Source organism: Pelmatolapia mariae, linkage group LG13 (genome assembly GCF_036321145.2).
Source record: "Pelmatolapia mariae isolate MD_Pm_ZW linkage group LG13, Pm_UMD_F_2, whole genome shotgun sequence".
Taxonomy (NCBI): domain Eukaryota; kingdom Metazoa; phylum Chordata; class Actinopteri; order Cichliformes; family Cichlidae; genus Pelmatolapia; species Pelmatolapia mariae.
Genome location: NC_086238.1, coordinates 3,804,627 through 3,831,015, shown reverse-complemented (window position 1 = coordinate 3,831,015; position 26,389 = coordinate 3,804,627). Strand labels below are relative to the sequence as shown.

The following is a 26,389-nucleotide window of genomic DNA, read 5'->3' as shown; positions in this document are numbered from 1 at the left end:
AGATAAAATGGCTATAAATCCTGAGCCATTACTTGAGGTAAGATTAAATGTATTAAAATGCCTAATCTCAATTTTTTTTTCCTTCATGCCAACCCATCCATCCTAGCTATGAATGACCTGCTTCAGACCATGGCAATGGCAGGCGGTCCTGAGGCTCAGTGGGCGGGCAGCATTGAGAATCTAGACGGGGCTGAAGCCAGAGATGCCAACATGACGGGCAGCAGCAGGCGCAGCGGGCAGCGCATGAAGGAACTCGCCTTTTCCACCAATGCCATTGATTGTGCCACCCTCACCCTGCCTAGTTCAAGTCACAGTAGAACCAAGCACAGGCTTCAGGTCAAAGGTCAGGATTCCTGTTTATGGAAATACATTGTGTTAATTTCCTCATTTAATTTAGTTGACGAAATCTGTTCAGAACAGAGTGAAAAGAAGCCGTAGCATGACTGCCCTCTTTATCTCAACAGACAATGCCTCCTGTGAGGATGTCGCCGGCTCATTGGATGATCCCAAGAGTCAAGGTAGAGTAAAGCTTCACACGACATCAGCACATAACTCTGTCAAAGAAAAGCGCCTGCAGTCTCTCAGCACCAGGCTGGAATCTAAAGGCCCCTTAAACAAGAAATGAGGGGGAAAAAACAGGTCATGTCCTCAGGAGTCCCACTGATAATCTTTGGGCTGCCTTCCTGCACTTTGATTAAGCTTGATTTAGAGTTAGATGGGAGCAAAAGAGACTGGGAGAGGGAGACAGATCAGCCTTTGCTGAAAGCAGGATTGACTTTAATACATGCGCTAGGGTGTTATCCAGGGCAGTTAATCTGGATCCAGGCAACACTTGATCAGGTCTGTGTCGCTTTAATGTAGATGACCCAGTTGCTAAACAGCCACCAAACTACTGGCACACATTCCTTAAGCTAGGCCTACAGACAGATTTCTCTTGTTGTGTTTAAGTGCTGCAAACATCTGCACTTTTGATGGTCAATAAACTGGTTCCACAGGATATTGTTCCCAGAATGCATTCATAAAATTAAATACATATATATATATATTGTTTTGAGACCCATTTCCCACTTCATCACTTTAATGGTTGGAGAAGGACGCCCAGTCTCACTCACACACCGGATGTTGCTGAGAATGTATGAGCCATTAGGTCATCGGATGTTGTAGACACTAATGGTAGTTTGAGACGTGTATTGATTTTTTTTTTTTTTTTTCCCTCCCCCAGACACTGTAAATTATTTTTTTTGTTTCCATCTGCGTTTCATTAAACTTTATTATTTTTGAGCAGTATTGAGTTGTCATGTTACCCTTTAGGTGTGTTGCATTGTATGTTTTTTTTGTTTGTTATCAGGGCCACAGGGGTATATGTCCCCCAGCCATTTGCGTCGTTGTGCTGTTGGTCTGAGCGCTATGTGCAGAGTGTCCTGTAACATCTGTAGTAAGTGACAGTTACTCGGGACTGAGGATCACTGTGGGGCCGCAAGCAATCCGCTGGTTTCTGACTCTGATACTGATCTGTAACGTTGGGGTTGATTTGAAATTCTAATTTGGTGTCATGCATGTCGTGAAAACCGGTTTGAGATGATTTCACGGTCACTGGTTTTCAGTTGGGGCTGTCCCTGTCAGCACTGGAAAGAGCAAGTTCATGTTGTCTTCACACCTTTCCTTTACTCTCTTCCTTCTCAGTTCCCAGCATGGCCTGTCATTTCCTCTTTAATTACTAACAGACTCACACTTGTATCGTCTGTCACTTCCCCTTTATTGGTGGGAAATTGGTCCTTATATTTGGGTGTCCATGCCCTCTCTGTCAGTAGTTCCTTTGTTTATTGAATGGACATATTGGGGCTGCAGCCTGGCATTGAGCCACCTTTCCTGTCCCTCTGCCTGGCATGTGCCATCTGCTCCCCCAGCAGGAGACGTTCTGTCAGGGTGTTGGCGTCCGTATATGTGTTACTCCTCATGTTGGTGCATGTTGGTGTGGATACATGTAAACGTGTACAGATATAAATCCTAACTGTGAATGTATGTGTGCATGTGTCTTACCTCTCGTCCCTTACCCAGCCTCCAGACCCTCCAGTCTTCATAGCAACAGGACCACCAGTAGTAATAGTAACAATAACTCCCACCTTACTTCTCCTCTGGAGGGCAAAGGTATGCTCCTCCTTTCCTCTTCCTCTGCTCCTATCCACTTATTACTCTTGTCTTTTCTTTTGCTCCCTTTCATCTTGTTTCTCTCAGAATTTCTCAAAAAATTACTTTTTTTCTCGCGTAAAAATGTGATCAAGTTGGTTTGGTTCAACTTTAAGCTGTTCTCTCTTCTTAATTGGGTAGAAAGCTATAACTCATGATGGTAATAAAATTAGATCTGAGTAAAATTATGAGATTGTTTTTTTCAATATAATGCTTTTTAAATGGCATGGCGTGTTCTGAAAGTGTGGGGTAGTCTGATCACTACTAATGCAATCAGAAGTCTTGTAATCCATGCCTCCCCTCGTCCTGCAGGCACACTGAACGGCAGTCTGAGCAGGCCTCACAGCGAGAGCAGCGGCGAGTTCAGCCTGAGTCTGGACCAGGAGGTGTGGTCCAGCAGCGGCAGCAGCCCCGTCCAGCAACCCACCTCCTCACGCTCCTCCCACCAGAGCCCCCTGCAGCTGCGCAGATCTTTTGACCCATCTGCCACCGCGGGCAGCGCGGTCCAGACCCAGATCAGGAAGACGGGATCCCCAGGGAGCAAGGTGCTTTCCCTGCAGCAGTTCCTGGATGAGGGTATTGATCCTGCAGAGGTGAGGCCTGAAATTCTGCTATAAGTGCTGTTCTTAGATTTATTGGATTACAACCTACATATGAAGTGGACTAAAATTGAACATGTTTTTCTTTATTAGTCATTTCAGATAACGTTTGTAGTTGGACTTGAATTGTTTCCATTGTTATTTCTTCTGTCCTTAATGCTGTTTGCTGTCTTTTGTAGTCTGGCAGTCAGGAGAACCTCACTGTAGACTCTCCTCGCCTCTCCACCTCCTCTGAGCACGGCCAGAAAGAACGCACTGTCACAAAGGGCCGGGGCATACTGCGCTCGTCCAGCGGGAAGGCAGCACCAGTCAGCGCTGACCGGCCTCCGAGGTCTTCCGGACAACCAGGACGCCCTTCCCTGCGGAAGGCCGAGAGCACACGCGTGAAAGGCTCCGCCCCGATCCGCGCCAGCCTGTCTTCACAGGGCAAAGCGACCTCTGTCTCCGAACGGCTCGATTCAGCCTCCTCCACCCTGCCCCGGGCCAGCAGTGTCATCTCCACCGCTGAAGGTACCACACGGCGTACCAGCATCCACGACCTGCTGTCCAAGGACAACCGGCAGCCCGTTTCGGTTGACGCTCCTGCTGCTGCTTCCACCAGGGCTGGGCTACGCTCGCAGCCCACACCCAGTGAGTACCACCCCAACAGCACCAACCTTAAGGGACCCCTCACCACCATCACTCCCATGCCCAAGTCAGTCAGCTTACCTTGCCATAGCTCGGAGGACCCTGACCTCTCCACCCTTGAGTCTTTCCTCGGCCCTTCCTTCACTGTAGAATCTGTGTTCATGGACTCCATCTTTAGTGAGTCAGCAGACAAAAACCTCCCCTTCCTTTCTCTTAACCCCACCTTAGTCAGCAACATCAGCGGGCCTCCTGTTACAAATAAGACCCACCCTCCTCCTGTGCCGCACGACATTCGCACCCAAAACCAGACCCCCCACAGCCAATCAAACGGCCAGATGAGATCCAGCGAGGGTGTTGATCAGAGTTGTCTAAATAATCCGGATCAGTCACTGAGCCCAGAGGAGAGGGAGTCTCTGTGGTATGAGTACGGCTGTATCTAAATGACGGGGAGGTTTCTGGTTTGCTGATTTTAATACTTGAATTGAAGAGGGAGGAACAAAAGGATGGATAAAGAGCAAAGCCATTTCCTCTGCATGTATTCATCAGAGCACTATCTGTCTCTGTGTGGTGTTTGTGGGTCATTTTTCCCTGTTTGCTATGGTGCTGATTGGTGACTTTAATTTTTAATATTTTTTTAACCCCCATTTTCTTTTCTATGATGCGGGACTTTGACTGTTCTTCCGTCCAATACCCTTTCACACATTATTTTTACCTCATCAGATAAGTTTTACATGGCTAACATTATACTATTATCTGCTGGAGTGAGGTGATACATCTTAACTTGGGAATGAGAAGAAACATAGAATTATCTAAAGCTTTCATTCGAGGTCAGAACACACCGAGCAAGTCGGTTCAAGTCACACCAGGAATCATAAAAACAGCAGGAAAAGCTGTTTTCGATAATGAGCAAAGCATTCTGGGGCAATTTCTTCATAGTAAAGTCAGATAATAGGTTCACTTTGCATTTTCTGTTTATTATGGTGATTCTTGGCAAGTCCCACTTTTCACCTCCTAAATTGCATGGCTTTGTTTTGTCTGTTTGACCTGAAACTTTCATTTGGATTGCTGTGATCAAAATGGTTTTCATACGTTTGTTTCTTATGATGGTGTGTTTGTTTTTTGTTTTTTACATTTGATATCTTTTCTGTTTTTCTTTGCTGTGTACACATTCATTGGAGTGTTTGCTCCCCTCTGCAAATGGATTAATATGATCTGGTGGATCTAAACTGACCACCTCCGCTGGTGACAAAATGATGACGCTTCATTCCCAAAACAATCAGAGTGGCATTTTTAGTTTGAAACGTGAAAGTTGACGGTGAGGACACAGAATACAGCACGAAAATATTGATTTGGTTTTTTGCAGTTTATGATTGTTTGGGGGTATTTTAATAATTTTTTTAGAACGTGGAGTCGATACTGTAAGTTGATTTGTTTGAGGTTGTTTTGTGAATGAAGCAAACATCATTCCTTTTGGTATTTTCTGACACGCCACAAGTTGGATAACTTGAGGTGATATTTAAGACTGACCTATCTTGTATAGACTGCTATCATTAAGTTATAATCAAAGACGAGCACTACATATTGTGGCAATACTAGTTGAACTGCCTGTATCTACGTCCTTATTTATTTCTGCTTTCGTACTCTTTAGTTGCTGTTTTTAAGTTGCTATATTGTATTTATCTTGATTCAAAGTATCCGCAGGTATGAAGTAAATGAAAATGGTCTGTCATCACTCTGCAGATGTAACATAAGCGTTGCCTTTGTCCTACAGATGTGGAGGGCAGAAAGTCTAAAAGCAGGAGCGGGGAGCCGCAGCAAAGCTGCTAAACCCTGTCCCCCCCACCCTCGTCTGTCTGCTACCATGCTGTGAGCGCGTGGTGAGTGAGCGAGCGGGAGGAAAGGGGGGAGGGGGGTGGGGTCAGTCTTGTCTCCATGGGAACCTAAAACATGGTGTAACAGATGTCGTCCATCCTGCTGTGCGCTTGCTTTCCCCTGCTTCTCTAAGCTGTTACGCCCTCTCCCTCACTGTCCTGTCCATCCCCTCACTGTCACTGTGGTGCCAAACGCCTGTTCAAGGAGCCTGATGGGACCCAGTCTGCATGGCATATGGGCCATTTTACCGTGTAGCTCTGAGTGGATGCTGCTTTTTTTTTTTTTTTTTCCACCCTTTGGTCCTCAAATCCCTCGACAAGACGAGCCATTCGGCTCCAGCAGCTCACAGTTTCCCACTCCTTCATAAAGCATCTCATGCTGTTGGCGACTGCTGAGTGAAGAAGTCTGTATTTGCAGGCTGCTTATTGTTGCTGCATGGCTTTGGTGTAGCGCTCAAATCCTTCCCCCTTGCATGTAGATCCAGGCATCCTTCTGTGTTCCCCTGTTACGTCTCTGTCTTTGCTGGTACAGCTTCTGATCTTTAACTTTCTCCTTTCTCTGTTTTCCATCTCCTTTCCTTCTTTTATTTTTCTCAACTTTCTTTTCATCTTTCTCTTCCTATTTTCTCTACTCCTCTTTGCTTGCTTGGGACTCAGAGAAAGGTGGCCTTGGAGCTGTGTGTCTGAAGCCTAGTAGAGTGAATCTGCTGAGACCATCTACAGTGAGAAAAGATTGTAAAAACCTGTCTCCCCCCCCTTTTTAATTTTTTTTAAACCCAGGACACTTCATTAGAGAAAAGTGGCTTCCTTCTCTGTTTTCTTCTTTCTTCCTTGAATCAAGGAAACAACTTAAAATTATTAGAAAATGTTACAGTGACAGTTTTTATTTGTTTTCTTTCCATTAACACTCCGATGGCAGATTGCACTGCCACGTGTCCTTCAGTGTGATGGACAGTTAGACATGCACTAGTCTCTGTGGACTAAAATCAAAGTGCCAGTGTTCACACAACAGCCAACAGGGCAGCCTTGAACCAGTGAGACAGACCTTCTTCTGCCCAGTGCCATGGTCATAAAACATTTTGTAACTGGGCAGAACGCACAAACAAAGACAACATGAAGCATGTCCGAAGAATCACAATCTGCATGGAGCAATCAATCAATCATCCCGCTTCCTTTATCCAATCAAAGAAAACAGTGTTCAATGGGAACATGCCAGGATGCCAAATGGACTCGGACAGGAAGCCATGACAGCTTGATTGAGTTAAAGTAGTGCGAGAGAGAGAAGTAGAGACTTATCATGGGAGTGTTTCAGGTCACCTATAAGGCAGAGAGACACCTTGAGAAAAACCCTACATGTTGTTCATCTTCATGTTCCTTTCACCAAATGGCACTGAAGCATCTCATTTATCACTTCCATTGCTGCTCTAATTCAGAGAATAACTGTAAAAGCACATAGTCTTTACTTTCTAAAAAGACACTCCGTAAGTGTTTAATAAATCTGTCTGGAGTATAGGTGACCTGCGACCTGCCCAGTGCAAACGGAGCATGTGCAGACTTCTGTTGTGTTGAACATGTTGGCAGTGATGAGACCCAGTGTTTTCCTCCTTTTCCACTTTTACATGAATTCATTTGATGTAATTAAAATTCATCAAGACTACCTGTGTGCGCTCTTGGTTTGTGTGTGCATGTATGTTTAGATTGGGTACTCTGTTATGAGTAGGGATGGGTACCGGTTCTGACATAAACGGTAGTAACCAGACCGAAAAGCAGCGCACATTTCGGTGCTTTTTTTTTTCCCCTTGAGATGTCATACACTTTGGATTCTAGCCAATCATTTTACCATTTTACCTTTTTACCACGTTCTTTTAGAGCAGAGCTACAGATTAAAAATGCCCAAGGCGAAGCGGTCAAAAGTCTGGCTGTACTTCACAGCAAAAGATGCAAACTCAGCAGCCTGCAACAAGTGCTTTAAGCCCCATGCCCCTGGTACCGCAAGCAAAAAGGAGGAGATCACGTTTAATCGGTTATAACACGGGGTGAGAAATATAAGTCCAGACATGTGTGGTATCCACAGAAACCTCTGAATCTCAGCTAAAATGTCACATAAACCATTTCTACAACCACCAAACTCAACGAAAACAAGCCATGATTAAACGAGCAGTTATGTAAATGCGCACAAGTCCGCTAAACAAACAAGGCCAACCAGAAATTTTCCAGACGTCATGTACACGGCTAAAGAAAAGCTAGTTATCTTCCAGAGCTATCACCAATTCCAAACACCAAGTTTCACCATGATCAGACCAAAATTCACTGAATGAGTCGCAAAAGAAGACCACAAAAACACACAGCGGCGCAAATGCGCTAAGACAGAAATTGGCTTACCGTCCAGATTTCCTCCGTTATTTTCGCCGGTAGCCGGTAGCCACGTGATTATCAGCAGTTACCACGCCTACCTAGCTGCATCAGAGCCGTTTTCCGTCAACAACCTCCATTTTAGACCCACCTATAGACACGTGACTGGACAGACGTCACATGCAGTAAATTTGGCCTTGGGACGTCCGACTGGTTGAATTAACGTGAACGTGGCATCTTACTGTGACTCTATTGGCTCAAACAATTAAAAAGAGGTGTCAATCACACAAATTGACCAAAAGAAACCAAAGTTACAGCCCCTCAGAGTTTAAAGGGCCAGAGGCCAATTAAGCGCTCCATGGCAGAAAAGGCCCATTACCATGTAAATGTGTGGTTAATTCTTCAAAAACGTATTTTTAAAAAAAGCATTTTTAGGCATGTTAATAAAATTAATTGTCTGCTCTTAAATCCCTAAACAAATCAACTGGCATGGTGTCCAGTTGTGTGCCAGAATTGGACATTTTTGTACAACATCTGGATATTCATGTATTGACAGCGCTGTAATTTTTCACTGTTTCACTTTAAAAACATAAATCTTTGCACAGATGATGTTTATGTTGTTGCAGTTCTAATCATTTTGCAGAAAAAAAAGAGACTGCTAAAAATAAAAACATGAGAGGTTTTTGGACGAAGTTTGTGTTCTCCATTCTTTAAGCACCGGTTCGGGCACAGTTTCAAAAGTACCGATTTGGCACCGGTATCGGATAAAACCTAAACGATACCCATCCCTAGTTATGAGAGTGTAGTCTAATACAACAGCGCTGCAGTGCTAACCGTGTTGGAGTTCAATTTGATCTACTGTTTGTGGTCCTTTCCTTTTTCAAAGGTGAAAAACACAGCAACTCAAATGTAGTTCTTGCAGTACTTGGTTGGTTATCTTACTGCTGAATTACTCTTGATTTCTGCGTTACTACATTTTAGCAGAATTAGTGTGCGAGTAACTTCACACAGTCAGATTTAAATACCCCAAATATGTATAAAAATAGTCAGAGTTGGCCTCCTAGCTGGTGTAGTGTAACATTAATTTGTAACTTTAATAGATACGCATAGTTAAAAGTTAATGCAGTCTAGTACTGAAGTGCTGCAATAAATTTTACCATCATGATGTAGGCATGAAGGCAATAATGTAACATACTTTGTTATAAAATACCCATTAATGGATAAAATGACAAGAAAGGAAGGTCTGCCTTTGTATAGAGGAGAGATATTAACGTCTTCACATTCAGCCAACTTCAAACCATCAAGTCAGCGATGGAATCGAACCTCATCTAGGCTCACTCATGAGAGAAGGATGACCAGGAGTCAGAAGTATGGTGCTTAAAGGCGAGTCGCATATTTTCTGCTGCAAAGAGTAGTTAAAATTTTCTGCAGCATGCTTGCAAGGGCCCATTTAACTTGACAAACTTTAAAAGATACATGAATACTGGACTTTGTTCCCCTGTGGGCATATGGGAGGTGATGTAGGCTGAATTTGAGTTTGGTGCACCCTAGAAGTGGGTTTTAGTACAGAGATGGATAAACCAATATATTCTGTGTAATTTCATGTTACCTTTAACTACCAAGAGACCTTTTTTCGCCTCAGCATAGATGGAATGGGTTGGATAATGAACACATTTTAGCCACGTACATTAAAGCAAGTTAATTACATTAATCTCATTGCAGGTGTAGTTTTTTCCACATTTGTTTATTAACATGTTTTTGTTGTAAAAAGAAATTTCAAAATGAATGTATATATGGGCTTCATTTCACATTAACAGTAAAGGTTTGAATACAAAAAAATCACATCCACACCAACACTAGTTTTTTTTTTTTTGGTTTTTTTTTTTAAATGTATGTTTATTAACTGTATGGTCATGCAAAAATCCAGCATCCAATTGAAACTCAGACATATGTTTCCCCCTTTTTTATTGTAAGGTTACAATGCAATAAATTCACTTTCAAGGGGCACATAAAAGCTAAAATCTTTTAAGCATTTTAAAGCGATTTAACATCACTTGATTTTAACATCTCAGCCTTTTCATAACCTTGAGGATGCAAATAACATAGGTTTCCATTTCTTTATCAAGTAAACAGTGAAAAATTACCAGAAAGTAGACATGCATATTTCTTCCATTTGTAAAACTGCATATATAGTGTTGCTGTTAACGATTGTGGTTTTTAAATTATCCTCTTTAAACATCTGTTTTAAGCATTTCACAAATCTTTTCAGCTCCTCTGTTCACTCGGGTACACTCTTAACACATTTCACACATTTGCCAAAGTATTTGGAGAGCCTGACTGCTGAACAGAATAGGACTTTCAAAAGGATTCAAATGCAGGCAAGCTACTTGAAGTATAGGGAATCATTATTCTCTTATATGTATTTGGTGCTTTTTCCAAAGTTAATCTGTGCCCTAAAGTGATCAGGCAGCTGACTGACTTTACTAAACATAGCCAAGTTTAAAGTAACCAGGTAAGCATATGCACAACCCAAAATCTCAGGCTCTTAGCTCTGGTTCATGCTAGTTAATATTTTAGGCACAAAAGTCTGGATGAGCATAGCAGCTCCATCCACTTCCTGTTCAAACCTTCTGTTTGTCAGGGGCAGCCAATCAGGGAAAAAAAGCTACCTTAGAGGGGGATGGGACAGAATTGTTTTAAGTTGAATAATATAGTCAGTAAAAGTCCAAGAATAAAAATATGGAGCTGCATCAGGATACAGATGGATCTGCACACCACCTGCGTGACTAAAGTCATGAGCAGACTCACTGTAAGGGGTCACAAACTTTGACGAATCACTGTTAAGGTTTAACTGGAAACTTATTTGTTAAGCCTGTGCAGCTCACATTAACATCAATGATGGCTCACTTCCAGCCTAACAAAAGCAGACCAAAGGTGAGTGCAAGGGCCTTGAAATGGTTAAAACCTAATGGAATTCAAGCTTTAATATTTTTGGTTTTGCCTTGGCTTTCTCTGCTACAACGTATCAAAATATTTGAGTCTAGTTTGGTTTTGTCATAATTGACCAAAAAGCTTGATGCCAACTGTCCAAATACTTTGGCAAACTCTGATAAATTCCCCTCCTTCTAAGATAATCGTTAAAGCCTAACTGCATTTTCCCCCATTCCATCTAAACATTCTCATAAGCGTGGAAACGAGCGCACGCACATACACGCACGCACACACAGACACACACAATGAAAGAAAAGCATCTCATCAATTTGTGGTATCAACAAACAACTGAGCACAAATGGAACTACTGAACCATACAAAACATCACATAGTTTCAGTACTGGTTTTACAACGATTCATTGTGGTGCAAAAAGTGGGAGGAGACACAGTTTTCATGGCATGTCAGATATGTCCACAGCACAGGCGCTTGATACAGTAGGGTGGGGCTCATATATGATTTCAATTTATTTACTTTTTCTTTTTTTTTTACAGTCTGTTTACCGTGTTAGCGCACAGATATGTGATGGTCCGAAGCATTGATGTGGTTTCTGCTCTTAGGTGACCACCAGCAACAAGACAGGTGGTGCATGAGTTACTATTAAGCGGCGCCACACGGGACGGGACAGGACAGATAGCAAGCCTCACCCCTCCACTGGTACAAAGTCACACACTCACAAAGTTTCTACGACACAGTGAAAAAACAGTGCTGCAAAGTTTAACCACTGAAACACATATGTTGTTTTTTTGTCCTCTTAAAAGGCAGAATCTTTGATCTCATGTGCTTTCATGATGTGAATTCCAAAAATATTTAACAAGAAGAAATCTTTATCCCAACATTTCAGCATTCGGTGTGTGCAGTGATCTGTGTGTGAGGGGATGAATCTCCATTCAATTCAAACCCTTAATATTTTTAACCTCTGCATAAAACAAATGGAAAATATCAAAGATTAGATCAAAACACTAACAGCTACAACATTTACAACAGAATCTGACAAAAAAACAAAACTAAACGGGGCCAAATTCACTGACTGCAGTTGATCAGCGAAGGTCCCAGAGCCCTCTAGCCAGTGTAGCCCTCTTCCCATCGTGCCTTTTTTAAAATTTCCTCCTGTCCATTCCCTCGGCTGCATTCCTTTTTAAACATGCTTTTTTTTCTTTTTTTTTTTAAAATAATGCCAGGACTTCACACAGAAGTACAGCAAGCCAAGACTGACAATATACAAATAATTTCAAGAACACAATCAGAACAAGAGACAGGCATAAGGGTGACATCATCATCACACGTCGTGGTGCTACTAAGATGGTAGTAAGGGCTGGTTAGCGAAGGTCACGACAAATGTGGAAAAGGGAAGGAATGATGAAAGTAGAGTGGCAGAGGTAGGGTGAAAGGGAAGGATTTTGGCAAGCATAACCTGAAGTTGCAGAAAGGTTCACTCCCTCAGAAGAGCGACCACAACAGCATCGAGTCTTAAGTGTCTGTGCAAAAACAGTACAGGCCATCAGAGAGTTAAGATAAATCATGCTTCACATCAAATACACACACACAGACACACACAAAACTAAACTAAAGAAAAACAACTAAAGAGTTAGATTGAGAGCATCCATGCTTTCAGACCAGGTAGTTTAGAGACGTGAGGAGCTTTAGACTTTGACCAATGGCGCTGCCTAGTGTTTGAATGCACACAGTGCAGGGCAGACAGATGGAGGCCTTCTGCAACTTCAGGATGAGCTGGCCTGGATGCTGTGTCTAAAGCTCAGGAGAGGCTCCACCTCAAAGGCTGGAGCACAGGGACTTTGTGTGTGTGTGTGCATGCATGTTGCATGTGAATATGTTTGTATTTACACCACGGGACCAAAAAAAAAGAAAAAGCCGAAAACACCATCACACTCGTCTTCAGCTCCCCTACCTACACCTCAGAAGTAAATCATGCCTCCCTCCACCTCCCTTCGTCCAATATAAATATCCATTTATACACAATTCTGTTAAATAAAACCCCTCTTGATTAAAAATGATTTTTTCCAACACAAAATACTTTAAAACAGTATCCCTCATTCAGGAGATAAAACAATGTTTTTCAGTATACATATTACAAAAAGACAAAATAAAAATAAAGGTCCCTTCAGTAACACCTGAACCCCTTTAAAACAGTGTGCAGATACTCAAATCTGACACTTAAATCTGGTGTTAAATTCTAATATTAACTTTACATTAGTTGCTCCTGTTCCCATAAACCCCACCCACAAATACCTTACAACTCTAAAACGACTGGATTAAAACAGACGCTCTGAACAGAAATCACTTTTTCCCAGACGTCCTCGCTGCCCCGGTCTCTGTGCGAAGTGTACTTATTTTTCATTTGTTATACATAATTTTGAACATGTTAATACTTTTCCACACGGCAGACGAACAAAGAGTGGGGAAATGAAGGCCATGGGAGAAAAGGATCAGGACAGCATCACCCCTGTGTTGCCACCAGAAGCATGCACCATCTGCAAAAAGGGGCTGACATCAGCTGGGCCCCAACATCATCTAGCTAGGGTTGGACTGGATTGGTGTTGGTCGGTGTGGTCGGTCATTCAGTCGAGCTTCTAAGATATGCTTTTTTTTTTTTTTTTTTTTTATTGTTTTTTGGTTTGTGGCTTTTTTTTCTTTTTCTTTTTTTTAATTGTAAGGTATGTTTCCCACATTTGTGTTTTCCAAGCAGCCTCTTCCTGGGCAGGATCCAGCCACCGCTCCGACCACGGAGAATAAATGCTCCCAATAGCTTTAGACTTCAGGCAAAGCTGGAAAAAGGAGAGCACTGCGGTTAGTAAGTTGTCTCAGGGTTGAGGATGAGAACTAAAGGAGACAGAGCTTATGCTTTCCCACTGAGCCTGAGATCTGTGGACTCTTTTAAAAAGCAGGTAGAAAATCTAGTTTAAAAAGATTAGTTTTTAGCTATTTTCTGTGATAGTTATCTTGAAAAGCGCCACATAAATAAACTAAGAATATTTTACTGTGTTATGGATCCTTCTCAGCTTCCACAGCTGGTGGACTGAATGCAGTGGGGAACACAGGGCATCCCGTGTAAAAAGCCCCTTAATTTTTCTGTTAAACTGACTTGTTTTCACCATTGTCTAAATACAGTAAAAGGAATATCACTCTTCTTTTACTCTCATTTACTTATACATATTGCATTACTTATACATATTACAGGGATAACTCAGTAGGTAGAGTGGTCGGCTTCCAATCCACTGATCGGCTACCCTGAGGTACCCCTGAGCAAGGTACACTGGTCCCCGGGTCTCCATACACTGGCTGCCCACTGCTTCACTGAATGAATGGGTTAAATGCAGAGAGGAATTTCCCCACAGGGATCAATAAAGTATTGTTATTATAATATTTATGGACAACATGCTTCATATTGTATGCGAGTCAGCTCTTTGCCTAATAACACTCAGTTTACTCAACAACTCTTAAAGACAATATCTCTGATTACAATGAGTACCTTTAAACTCTGATGGCTATCATTAAACTGTCACACAGGGCTGTTTCTGTAATGTGCCACTAGAGTTTTAGGTGATCTAGCTTTAGCCAATGCTGTTGAAATTTTATACACAAAAACCAAAATAATTGAGTATCAGTTGTAGAAGTTGCCTAGTGACAGAAATAAAGTAGTTTGAATTAATGTTGAATGCTAAAGTGTGTGATAATGTAGATGGGAGATGGAGCACTGAAATCTTTTTGTCAAAGTATTAAAAATTCTTGCAATTTAGAATGGTGCTGCACACCAAAAATCATTAAAGAACCCAATAACCTGTGCGAAGACATTTTGCAGTCCACATTAATGCTTTTATGCGGCATTGAACTGTTATTGCACCTTTCAGGCTGTCGTATTGAGGTGGTGGCATCACCTTACCTGGGCCTGAGTTCTCAGTTCACTGCAGGGGTGCAGCTGGTGCCCCTGAGCAGTGGAAGTGCACATTGAGCCATTTGGCGTCACGGCGATGCCACACACGAGTCTCCTCAGACTGGCAGGAACGCGGCCGTCCCTGACTGTCGATGTACTGCGTCAGACGAATGTAGGCGATGCAGGCGGCATCCTCGCCGATCAGATGGACATGGGGGTTGAGGATGGTGGTGTGCACCGGTTTGCTGTTTTTACTCAGAACTATGATGGAAAAATGCAAAATGCATTAACTTAATTTGTAAAGGTAGAATTGGCACATTGTAGTGTTTATGGCTTTAATGTCCCAGCTGCATTTTTTTCCATATATTTGTATTAATTTAATATTTTCTTTAATTCACTGGATTCACCACTTCAAAACACTGATGATCTGCTAGATTTTAGATTGTAAACTGGACAAAAAATGTTGTTATTAATTAAAAGAAAAGAGAAAAAAAAGGAAGAAAAGCTTGCAGATTCTACAACTTTAAAAATTAATTGCAGTCTTAAATTAGAGGGTAGAGAGATCCAACATGTTTGGTTACATTTGACCAGTAAATGAACATATCACTGTAGGCTAAACTCTTGTTAGCAAATGCCAACTATAATGCCCCTGTGGATTCAAAGGGCTCAAGAACTGAAGGAAAAATCCACTAAATCGAGTAACTTACGATTCTCAAAGTAGAACTTGTGAAAGTCCATTCCCTCGACCAGGTTTCCAAGGGCCTCCGGTTCAAAAGAAGTTAGTCCTGGATCACAGATTCTCCTGTGAGGAAAAAGCAATCAAGAAAATCCTCATGTGAACAATGACAGAGTAAAATCTGCAAATCAGACCAAAAAATAAAAGGAGAAATTCACAGTAATCTACAGCACTGTGAAAAAAGTCCTGAGCCGCCTCGAATTTCTTGCTAGGAAAATGGCCTCAATCATTTACATGTTTAAACATGTACATAAATGCAGCGTATAAGGCAGAAACAGAATTTGTATAAGCTTGAACAACTGAAAGTCAATATTTGGTATGACCACCTTTACTCTTTAACATAGCCTGAACATTTATGCAAGCTTTCTTGCAATTTCTCCTGGAATAGTTCTCCAAGGCATCTTGAAGGAAATTTAGGCCTCTTCTTTGGATGTTGGCTGCCTTTTGTACCTTTCTCTGTCAAGGTGATCCCAGACTGCTTCAGTGATGTTGAGGTCCAGGCTCTGGGGAGGCCAATCCATGGCTGATAGTGCTCCATAGTGTGTTTTCTATTCAGGTATGCTTTTACTGCACTGATAGTGCAAATGAAGCTGTTGCCAATCAGATACTTTCCAGATGGTAATACATGTTAAATCAGACTCTGATGGCCTCACTATTGAACCTCTTTCCTAACCTCCTCCATTCATTTTGACGACAAGTTGAACCAAAAATGTCAAATTTGGATTCACAATGCCATAAAAGCTGTTGGCACTGACTTTTAGCCCAGTTCTTGTGAAATTTGGCATTCAGCAGCCTTTTCTTCCAATTTCTCTGAGGTAAGAATGGCTTCTTACAGCCATCCTTTCATTTAAACCATTAGAGATGAGGCATCTCTCAGGTTCTGTGTCAGGTCTTTCAAATACTGTTCATCTCTTGTAGATACATTTTTAAGTTTGCCACTTCTTGTTTTTGTCCAACACTTATCAATCTTTTATGGACACACTGCACACCCTTCTGAGATGCAACACATTTGCAGCTAATAGCTCTTTGTGCTAATAGCTCTTTTTTTAATTCTTGTGTAACTATGTTATTGATGGCTTTTTCCTTAAATTCAACATAACAAATGGGAACAAACTGTATTTTTGTCACAGGCTGCCAGAAACAAAGTGCCTAAAGATAAAATTTTCAGTTGGTTCTCTGCTAAGTTGTCTGTGTAGACACTATATGTGAATGATTCACAAGTGAGTGTTAAGTGGCTTAATACAGCAAGGAAAACCCCCCACCCCCCAAAACATTCCTTTCAAAATGGTCACATACTGGACTGAAAAAAAGCATCTAAGCTTTGAAAGACCTCAAGACAGCCTGGAGAACTATTGCTCAATTAGTGGTACTAGCTCAAAACTTTAGCACAGAGCTGTAAGAGCACTTGAACACTGATGACACACAAAATTCTATTGATTTTTATATATATATATATAAACTTACGTGTAAGCCTCAAAATCTCCATTGTTGATGGCTTCAATCAGCTGTTCAGTCATCTTTATTATCTCCTGTTTACGAGCTGCAAGCAGAGAGAGGAGGAGGAGGAGGAAGAGGAGGGCGGGCACACAAAAGAGGTCACAGATTGTCAGGGATCATTTGGAGGCTGAACATGCACATCCCACACCGCATGCTTTCCCTTAACTTACTGCCTGACATTTGAAATAAGCTCTACACACGGGAACACTGCCTCTGGTATAAATGACAGTGACATTTAAGGTCACCCAAACACATCACACACTTCAATACTGAACACAGAATCAAGAGTATTTGAAGCTATATGCAATGTTCAACAGGCCGCTGAACCCTGAAATCTCTAAAACAAACACCTAAGCTAACTTCTCTTGACTGAAGAAATTCCAAAAATATTTCACAAACAAAACCGACCATTTACTACAGTTTTTGAATTTGAGAGCACCAAAAATACTGCAGGAGAAGGTTAATCATCGTCAAAAACACCAGTTATTAAGTGAATCTGTAGAAGAGATGATCAAAAAGCCACTAACTCCATGTACGCACTCACAGCGTAACCAGCAGAGATTTTCACACACCAGACTTTATGGATTCTCATGTTGTAATTGACATCAGCTAACATGCAGCAGCTAAGCCAGAAAGTCCAGCAAAACACAGACCTGCATGTCCATAAAGTCTTCTGTCAACAAATGACGCACAGTTTGAACAAAAGGCTTTCAGAGCCTTTGCACAAACACACCAAAACCTGCCTGTCACTTACTCTGCTGCACGTTGCTGCTGCCTGTGGGGGGTGAAAGAGTGAACTCTGGTGCAGGACACGAGCTCTGAGCTGGGCTGGGCTGAGCTACAGGAACACTGGGGCTGCTAACAGCCTCCTGCAGGGGACCAGCTGCAGGTAGATACAGTCATCCCGGTAAAATAAGGTTATATACATGACTTTGGAATATATGAAATAGTGGGTTGAAGAAGCTGGATACAGATATAGTACAGAAGGGAAGCAGTAAACTGTAGTTATATTAGAGCGCCAGTAGATGGCAGCACAGTAGGGCTGGAAATGGTACAAGCGCCAGTGATGGCTCGAAGAGCTAATATTCCTATTCATGTGTCGCTGTTTTACCACCATAATGTCTTGTGTTGCTTGTTTTATTTTGGTCTTGAAATATTGTTGTCTGGTGCGACAGGAAAAGGCCAGGACAGAAAGGTCAGAGCTGAGAGGCGAATCAGGTGAACTGCAGCTGACTTACAGGTGAGTGGTGGGCACTGAGGAGACGGGGTCTGCGCCTGCTCCTCAATAGTGCTGGACTGTGTTAACCCTGCACTGTCTGTACTGGTAGATTCACTGGTGGCCGCTGCACTCATCACAGGACACACATACAAACAAACATACAGAAACATGCTGATTGGCAGGCCACAGGATATTCCTAAAATCTGAGAGGAACTCATCATTTGTCCATCCATTAATCCACCTTAAACTCACTGGCTGCCAGTGTCAATCACATCTTTGAAAGGTATGCAATTTTAAGCCTCACGTAAACCAAAGGAAAGCAGCAAATCATCAAGTTTATTGAATGCTATACTGCAAAATGACTTCTTTTTTAGCTGGCTAAAATGTTTTGGCACTACAAGCTATTGCTGCGCACAAAGAGCTGATCTGCAACATAGAAACCAGCTGCACAAACCAGAAACTACAAAGAAACACAAGCTGGACATGACACACGCGCTACACTTGTGCTCCGAAGTGAGCGCGCTTTCAGCATCAAGACACAGCAGCCTGATGTCTAATTTCAGAGATTAAGTTTGAAATGAGAAAGATCACACACAACACAACCTTCAACAACTGAATTTATTACTGGCCTCAAATGTGCAGCAAATACAAGTCCAGGACAAAATGGCATAAGATTCTGCAGCAAAGGTTTAACTACAGTTGGTTTTAGGAGACTGCAGCACAACTAAGTTTAAAGTGAAGAGTTTTAGTTCACCGTGTTGCAGAGGATTGGAAATCTGAACACAATCTGCTCGATATATTTTATTTGTTCTTTATCTTTAAGGCCTTTCCTGTTTTCTTCTTGTGTTTTGTGTTAGACACAAGCTTTTCTTACTGTTCACTTGAAGCACTTAAAACCACAAGTCAATTTTACCATAGTCACACATCACTTTATTCTACGTATTTACGCATTTCTATCTATACTATTCACAACTCCAGCCAATTTAATATGCATGTCTTTGTCCAGATTACCAGATGGAAACACAGCAAGAGCCCGGAGATTCAACCCCAGAATGTTCTTGCTGTGAAGGGATGGTGCAAACCACTGCGCACAACCTGAAGATTTAACATCCAGAGTAGACAAAAGAACTAACACTAATCAAGCAGATTCTTTCATCCAACAAATTATAAAAGCATTCAAACTCAGAGAAAGACAATAGAGACACGATAAACAAAGGTGTCTTGATTGCATGTTAGTAATGATGCTTTTTAAGATCAAGTGGTAGTAAATCCATGAACATCGCCTTAAGTAACAGGATTAAGTCCTTTCTGGAAAGCTGCAGGTAGCTCTGTGCTACTTCATTCAACTGAGAAACCTTAAAAGGTCATCCCTGAGGCTGAAGATGGCTTAATTAAAGGCTTAAGTGGTGTTTGATGGCAGCATGCACACACTCACGCAAACCAACAATCAAAATGAGGCAAAGATACTGGAACATACAACAGTAAGCTTTGGAGGTGTCATTACCAAGGGATCCTTTGTTTGGACTTATTCAGATGATGATGTAATTACTGTAAGAGCAGAATACTCCTGTTCTCTACACACAGCAGTGTTTACTCTCAGTCATTCTTTCTAATCCCTGCCGCTGATCCATGAGGTACTGCTCACCAAAGCCATGGCTTTCACTTTCTAATACAACTGTGATTAAAAGTCACAAAGGGCAGAACTTTAAAGTGATTACAGCATCTTTCAAAACATTTGCAGATAATCCTCCAGAAAAGACAAAAAATAACTTTTAAGTTTTTTATTAACGTTCGTTTCATTTGTTGTTTGTAGAACAATCTATCCCAAAAAAATGGTAGGACTGCAAACCTTCATCCTGCTTTGATATTTAACTTTCTTATAGCTCAGTCACTTAAGTAGAAATATGAACCTTGCAACTAAGAATTAAAAAAAAACAGTGGTTCATTGCACTGAATTTTATTTGGCAACTGATTACCCGTATGATTGCACAGGTCACCTGGTGGGATGCTTCTGACTCAGACCGACTGCAATCCTTCTCAGGACAGATTAGTAAATGTGTATATAATTTCCATCTGATTCACAAACAAACATTGTCATCAATCTGAGTCAGTCAGCATCAATGACCGCAACTCGTCTGCGGCATGTCTTTTTACAGCAAGGACCCAAATCAACTGGTTGCCAAATGGTTGTATTCTGGTTATAATGCTTTATAAAAGCAAGGTTGCAGTTAAATATCTGTCCTGGAGCAATACATCTCTCTTTATGGAGAAATCTTCTGAGTATAAGTAGTTAATGTGAATTTCTGTGTGTATGAAGCAACAGATTTGTGCCGACTTGTCACCGTTAACTCCCATATCATCACAAGCAGACTGCATTTAATTGCCGACATTATTCAATCAGGACTGACTCCTCTGTCATTACATTGCCGTTCTGATACACCAAAGTTTCTTTGACGACTGCAACTTACTGCAACTGACTAGTCACACACCTGGTCCCCGTCTTATAGCATCTATTTCGACGCCAACAAGATCACAAGTTCACATGCTTGCAATATTTTTGGTCATTTTCCCTAACGTGAGTGCACCATTGAGGCCCTCCTACAGGAATTAGTCGAGACAACAGAAAAAGCATATTATCTGGCATAGCAGTACTGTTTAAGTCAGTCAACATGCACAGCACAGCGTTCAGACGTAGCGTTTCTTTCCTGCAATGCTCCTCCAACTCCAAAACGTACTGACTATCCCAGCCTGAAGTGCTCTGACGGAAGCTCTTTGTAGTGGAAAAAAAAGAGTTGACAGATTCCTGAAAGCTCTACCTAGCAGACATGCATCACCTTAACATAAAGCGAGGAAATAAATATTTTGTCATTTTTTTTAAATCTATCTGATCTGGATTGGATGCAAAGTGAACCAGAAGAGGCATGCAGAGTAGGTGAAAGTTGGACAAGTACCTTTCCTACCTTTCATCTCCTCCTCTTCTATGTTATTACAGCTCTCAGTGGAGCCCTGTCAAACACAAAAGGGGTGAGACATAAAGAGAGGTGGATAGAGAGAGGAGTGGGTGGAAGAGGAAAAAGTTGGATAAGGGAGAGGTGGACAATCATCTTTTAATTTGTAGCTGAGACAGGTTTGGGATGCTTTGGACACCTATAAAAACACAGAGACAACCTGATGGACAGATGGATGGGTACATGACTCCCTCCCAGGAGCACAAACCAGCCAGAACAGCAGCGAAGAGAAGCGCAAAGAGCCACACATTACAAACGGCAACGTGTGGGAGCAGTTTAAAATGAATTTTTAACAGGAAGGAGTGTGTAAGAGAAGATTAGTGCAGAACCGCTTCTCGAGAGGAAACATGCCCATGTGGCAACGTGAGAAAAGTTTCAGTGTACAGGAAATAGTGCAACACCATCAGCATTTGAATATGTAGTGACACTGGTATTTAACAAACGTGTGTGCACCAACACAACAGTGAAAGCTGTGCGGCACTTGGTTCCTGTTTTAGAAAGAGTCTGTTTGTGCTGCTTTTAAATACAGTGCGTGTAGGATTTTCTCTTTCACATAAAGAGTAGTAGTAGGGTAGCATGAGTATTTGCAAGTTTGGAAAAGGCAATGAAAAGTTTGTAGTCTGTCAATATCAGGTGCTCTAAGGGGAAAAAAACCTGAGGATCAACTAAACCATCTCAAAGGGAAGCAGATTGAAAATAATAAAAAAAAAACATATGTAAATATCAAAGGTTGTATTCCTGTGTTCTTACATAAGCAGAATATCACCTTAAACATGAAGTGTATAATCATTTTAATGGTGGTGTATGCAGAAATATTAGAGAAAATCCTCCACGAGTGTTAGTAGTAGTGGCTGGTGGCTTGAGGCTGGAGTAGAAGCAGCTTACCTTGGTGCCGTCAGCTGGGTTGTGTACAACAGTTGTCTGGGCTTCCTGGGGGGAGGTAGGAGACACTTTACCATGCAGGGAGTGTATGATAGGGAGGGGGTGGGCATCAGCAAAAGATGCCAGGGAATATCATGACGACAGACGCATGAGGGCACACCAAAACAAAGCACAGTACAGAGGCTGTGGAACATTTATGGTGATAAAAATCCATGATTGTCGATGTCAAGGCGCTCAGTATCAGTCTGTTTCCCCATTCACCAGCACTGTGGCCTACAGGGCTGTTTTAGAACCTCCGAAATGGATGAAAACAGCCATGAACACAGCTATACACATATCCACCACCAGCCAAGGCCATGACTGAGGAGCAGGGGTTTGCAATTTGTAAACCATATTAAAAAAAAACCTACACATAGCTATAGTGACTTTAAAGCTAAGCTAGTAAATGGATAAATACTAGATAATCTTTCACATCTCAACCCTCCATCCCATGTGGGCTGAAGACTGGTTTAATGGTGAATTGTGCAACAACTCCTCATCCCCAGCCTTGACCCTGTGACATAAACATTTAGCACAAAGCAATTCAATAGCTCAAGTACTGGACAGTTTGGAAAACAAACCCACGGTATCCTGGTTTAGTCAGTCAGGAGCACTTGCATGATCTCCACCAACCCTGGACCCAACTTTTAGAAGATGCAGCCCCTTCAGTGACATATGGGATTATGCAGAATTTAAAGTATTACAAGTAACGGCAGCGAGACGACAGTCCCAGGTTGTAAACTCTTATGGGGACTGGTCCAGTTGCTGGGAAGGCAGTCTGGGCTCTATAAGAATCAAATATATAGATATATATATATATATATATATATATATATATATATATAAAAATAACACGAATGCATTCTTGCAGATTAAAATAAAAATACTGATGCTGTTCTGTTTGTGTGGTAAATGTCGTATACTGTATATAAATGATGGAAGCCTTTTATAAAGCTTTAAACTGAGGATTTTGACTGTTGCCATCTTCTGTTTTGAAACTGGAGAGTGTGAGGGCTGGCTCTGACAAGAAAAGGCAAGCTAAGGTACGATAAGTTTATCTTCCCTCATCCTTCTTTTTGACATTATTTGGGACTAAATTTAGCAAAAAGGTCTTCTTTGTTTTAATGTAATCTTTATTTTTACAAGTAATCCCACTGACATTCAGACGAGCATGACAAAATTACAACAATAAAATACCAAATCTTTTTTTTACTATAGATAGTAAAAAAATAAGACTAAAAGCTAGCAATAAAGACTGGAAATATCTTGTTAAAAAAACAAACAGTATCAAATGACATTTTGAATTTATAGAGAAAGTTAATTACTGGAAACATTCTTAAGTCTTCAAAACGCCTATTTGTGCTAGATTTTGTTACTTAGATGTTTTGGTTTACAGTCTTATGCTAGGCTTAAGACATGATAGGCATGATATTTATTTCTTTCCCACTAATGCAATGGACCATTTCTGATCATTTTAGGGTTTTTTTAAATTCAAGTAGCCAGATCAAACTATCAGGAGACAGAAAGTTTTTGTATTAATTAGAAATGAAGTACACATTAAGTGCAGATTTCCTTGTCGTGTGTTATGTTGCCATCGTTTCCATTTACCCAACCTGAGACAAACATCGTACAAACTCTTGTGTGTTGTATAAATGACTCGATCCCACAAACACAGGGGCTGCATCCTCTTGCAAAAATATGGCTTGTTTTTCATTTGTCAACTCAGGCTGCTGTTTTACCCAGAAGCCCCCATCATTTACCATTCAGAAATTGAAGAGCAATTTGTGAAAGGTCATCTTTTGATGTAGAGGCAATAACCTCCACTTTAAAGGCAAAGCATCAACAAAGCTCTGGTGACATAGTTGAACACACAAAGGAGTCACGAGGATGTGGTTGAGCAGAACTTGATTGAAGTGTCTGCTGTTGTACTGGAAAATGAAAGTCATTTGTCTACCTGTCAGGGTTATGCACCGGGTAAATATATGAAGGTGTGTCCACGGAGGTATGGGTAAAACACAAGCCAGGAGAGACAAACTCAAAGGAGCAAGCCAGTCATTTAATTTTAAAGTCATCAAATTCACCGCCAAGATCACAGTTTGTGTTCGAAACGGAAGCAGAGAGGCAGACAATGATCGATGAGACAGAGGACAAGGAAAAGGTTTTACTTAACATGGGAAGCGACAAAAAGATTATGAGGGGATAGAACTAAACGATAAGAAGATGGGAAACAATGAAATGATGCTATTAAAAGCAAAGAAACCAAATAGAGATGAGGTACCATTGGTGCTGAAGATGACATGCTGCTGTCTTTGGTGCTGCTGCTGCTTACTACACTGTTTTTACTGTTGTTTCCCTGCGACTGGGGCAAAGAAACACAACACAGAGTGACTCCCACTCCTCCCACTAAGCCATAAACCAAGCTATGGGAATCATAGGTGGAATATAGGAATGGAGCCATTACACGGACTATATGCTGCACAGTCAGGACAAGAGCTGTATGTGCAGATGTTAAACTTCATTTATTTATCTGCATCTGCACCTTCCTATCTTTGCATTTTAAAGGGCAGGTGCAATCATCAGTATTTCTGCTCTGCATGTAGTTTTAACGTTTCTTTTCATGATCAAGAACTCATAGATACAAAGTAACCAAAACAAAAATCTTTTTATGCCTTTAATAAAATTGTGAATTGTTAACAGAAAAGTGCATTTTAACAATAAGCATATATTAAGGGTGAATGACTTATTTTTTTTTTACCCAGCACTTAAAAAAATGTGAATCATTTGCTGAGATAGAAAGAGAAATCAGTCTGTATCTAACGCGAGCTCAGCAGTCCAGGTCTGTGCATGCAGTGAAAGGCCTTGGGTAGCAGGTTTTTCTCTACTGTGTGAACGCATGCAACAGATATGTGGTTTAAGCCGTTTTTCCCCTTCATTAGCTCACGCAAAGATAACAGTAAAGCCTATTTTACCCACAAAACTACTTAAAGGATCATCTTGAACAGATCCTATTTATGGCTTTGAGTTTTAAAAAGTGAAATCTGTCTAAACCTTTTTCAAATGTTGGCTGCTAATTTAAAAAATACTCACAGCAACATTTAAATTTTAATTTTAAAGAAAACAAAATACAGCGGCCAACGATACCCCCTCAGCCTCCTAGTGGATACACGTGTGGTATCAATTTGAAAATCATACATTGCCTTGTTCTCAAGTTATTACATGGCATTAAGGTTGAGGTCACAACTTTTTTAGTAAATACACCTACGGTGGGAATTTAAGCTCCTGAGTTTTTTCATTCTGGAGTTATCGCATTCAGAAACTTTGGTCTCCATGGTCCATGGAATCTACTAATATAATTAAAGTCATGAAGTGTAATCCAAGGTAGGAGACACATTTACAGTGTGTTTCTTACTTCACTGTGGTGATTTGTGCAAGCCATAAAAAAACGTTCTGCAAAACTCGCCAAAAATTAGCTTTTGTAAGCAAAAACAAAACAAAAAAACAAAACAACCAGGTACAGTAAAAAATTATTCAGCAGGCAGAGAGGGTATGACAAAAAGATGGTGTTGATTGCATTATGGAAAATGTAGGATCTATGTGTTTAGAGAGCTTAAAAACCATAAGGACTACACGTTTGGATATTTCTGTCCTTTTAATGTCTTGCTTATGAGTTAACATAATTTTTCACTCGCTTGCTCCTAAAAGCTGTAGTAATGTTTCCGCTGGATCACTAAGATATAGGTTATGTTACAGCTGCAGACTGAGGCTGGAATGTATGATGTGAACAAGAGAACACTGTTTCAGCTGGACTCTCCTTTTGGCCTCGAGCTAACTTGAGGGAAAGGGGAATACAAATATTCCCACAGGAAAGTTGAGAGGTGTGGACGAATGGATTACGTCAGTGAAAGATTAAGGCCAAAGTGCTGGGAGTTTTTAGCTGTTTTTCTGCAACTCTCAGAAGAGCAAATTACCCCAGTGTGACTTTAAACAGTATTTTTGGCAGTCTCTGAGGCCTACTAGGAACAACTTCTAACAGAATAACTAATGTGCAATGCTGACACCATCAACAAGGCAGATTACAGATTTGACATCTTTTACTGCATTTCAGGGCTGGCAGAGAAACATTTCTCATGAATAAGAAACATTTAACTTTCAAGAAGTTCAAATATAAAAAAATATACTTCCATAACATGATCCGCAATCATGACAGCATTGTGGAGCCACTTTGTTTGGACCTAACTGATCAAGGTCATGAGCCGACATGTAGCCTTGTTCCTCTTTCAAAAAAACCCATATCTGTTAACTTGGTGAGTCTGAGCACTTCAGTGCTATTAAAACAACTTGAGCAGAATTTGGAATAGAAAAGCACAGAAACACAAACATGAGGTCCTTTTAAGATTATTCCCCCCCAAGCCTTCTCAAAAAGGCTGTTTACCAGAATCAAAATATTCAGAACAGCATGTTATTAATGTCTGAAAATGCTAATTAGGCCTC

General features: G+C 41.2%; 2 protein-coding genes across 23 annotated transcripts in view; one reads left to right on the top strand and one right to left on the bottom strand.

The window, feature by feature from the left end:
- LOC134640327 (girdin-like) overlaps positions 1-6,941 on the top strand; it is a 66,155-nt gene extending 59,214 nt beyond the window's left edge. For 3 of the 5 annotated variants that reach the window (XM_063492034.1, XM_063492033.1, XM_063492031.1), the window contains 4 exons: positions 107-343; positions 465-518; positions 2,500-2,780; positions 2,966-5,289. In XM_063492034.1, the coding sequence (XP_063348104.1) occupies positions 107-343; positions 465-518; positions 2,500-2,780; positions 2,966-3,853 (1,460 nt within the window). In that variant the 3' untranslated portion in view covers positions 3,854-5,289. Of the gene's footprint in view, positions 1-106; positions 344-464; positions 519-2,058; positions 2,149-2,499; positions 2,781-2,965; positions 5,291-5,941 lie in introns of those variants that run through there. The other 2 variants (XR_010095451.1, XM_063492035.2) reach the window with 2 other exon arrangements.
- A 2,420-nt stretch (positions 6,942-9,361) lies between these two features.
- The window catches only part of camk2g2 (calcium/calmodulin-dependent protein kinase (CaM kinase) II gamma 2), an 82,869-nt gene continuing 65,841 nt past the window's right edge, over positions 9,362-26,389 (bottom strand). For 4 of the 18 annotated variants that reach the window (XM_063492046.1, XM_063492048.1, XM_063492052.1 and 1 more), the window contains 5 exons: positions 20,930-20,975; positions 16,718-16,793; positions 15,225-15,319; positions 14,527-14,778; positions 9,362-13,411 (listed from right to left, as the gene is read on the bottom strand). In XM_063492046.1, the coding sequence (XP_063348116.1) occupies positions 14,546-14,778; positions 15,225-15,319; positions 16,718-16,793; positions 20,930-20,975 (450 nt within the window). In that variant the 3' untranslated portion in view covers positions 9,362-13,411; positions 14,527-14,545. Of the gene's footprint in view, positions 13,412-14,526; positions 14,779-15,224; positions 15,320-16,717; positions 16,794-20,920; positions 20,976-21,862; positions 21,908-24,176; positions 24,258-26,389 lie in introns of all 18 variants that reach the window. The other 14 variants (XM_063492045.1, XM_063492047.1, XM_063492051.1 and 11 more) reach the window with 7 other exon arrangements.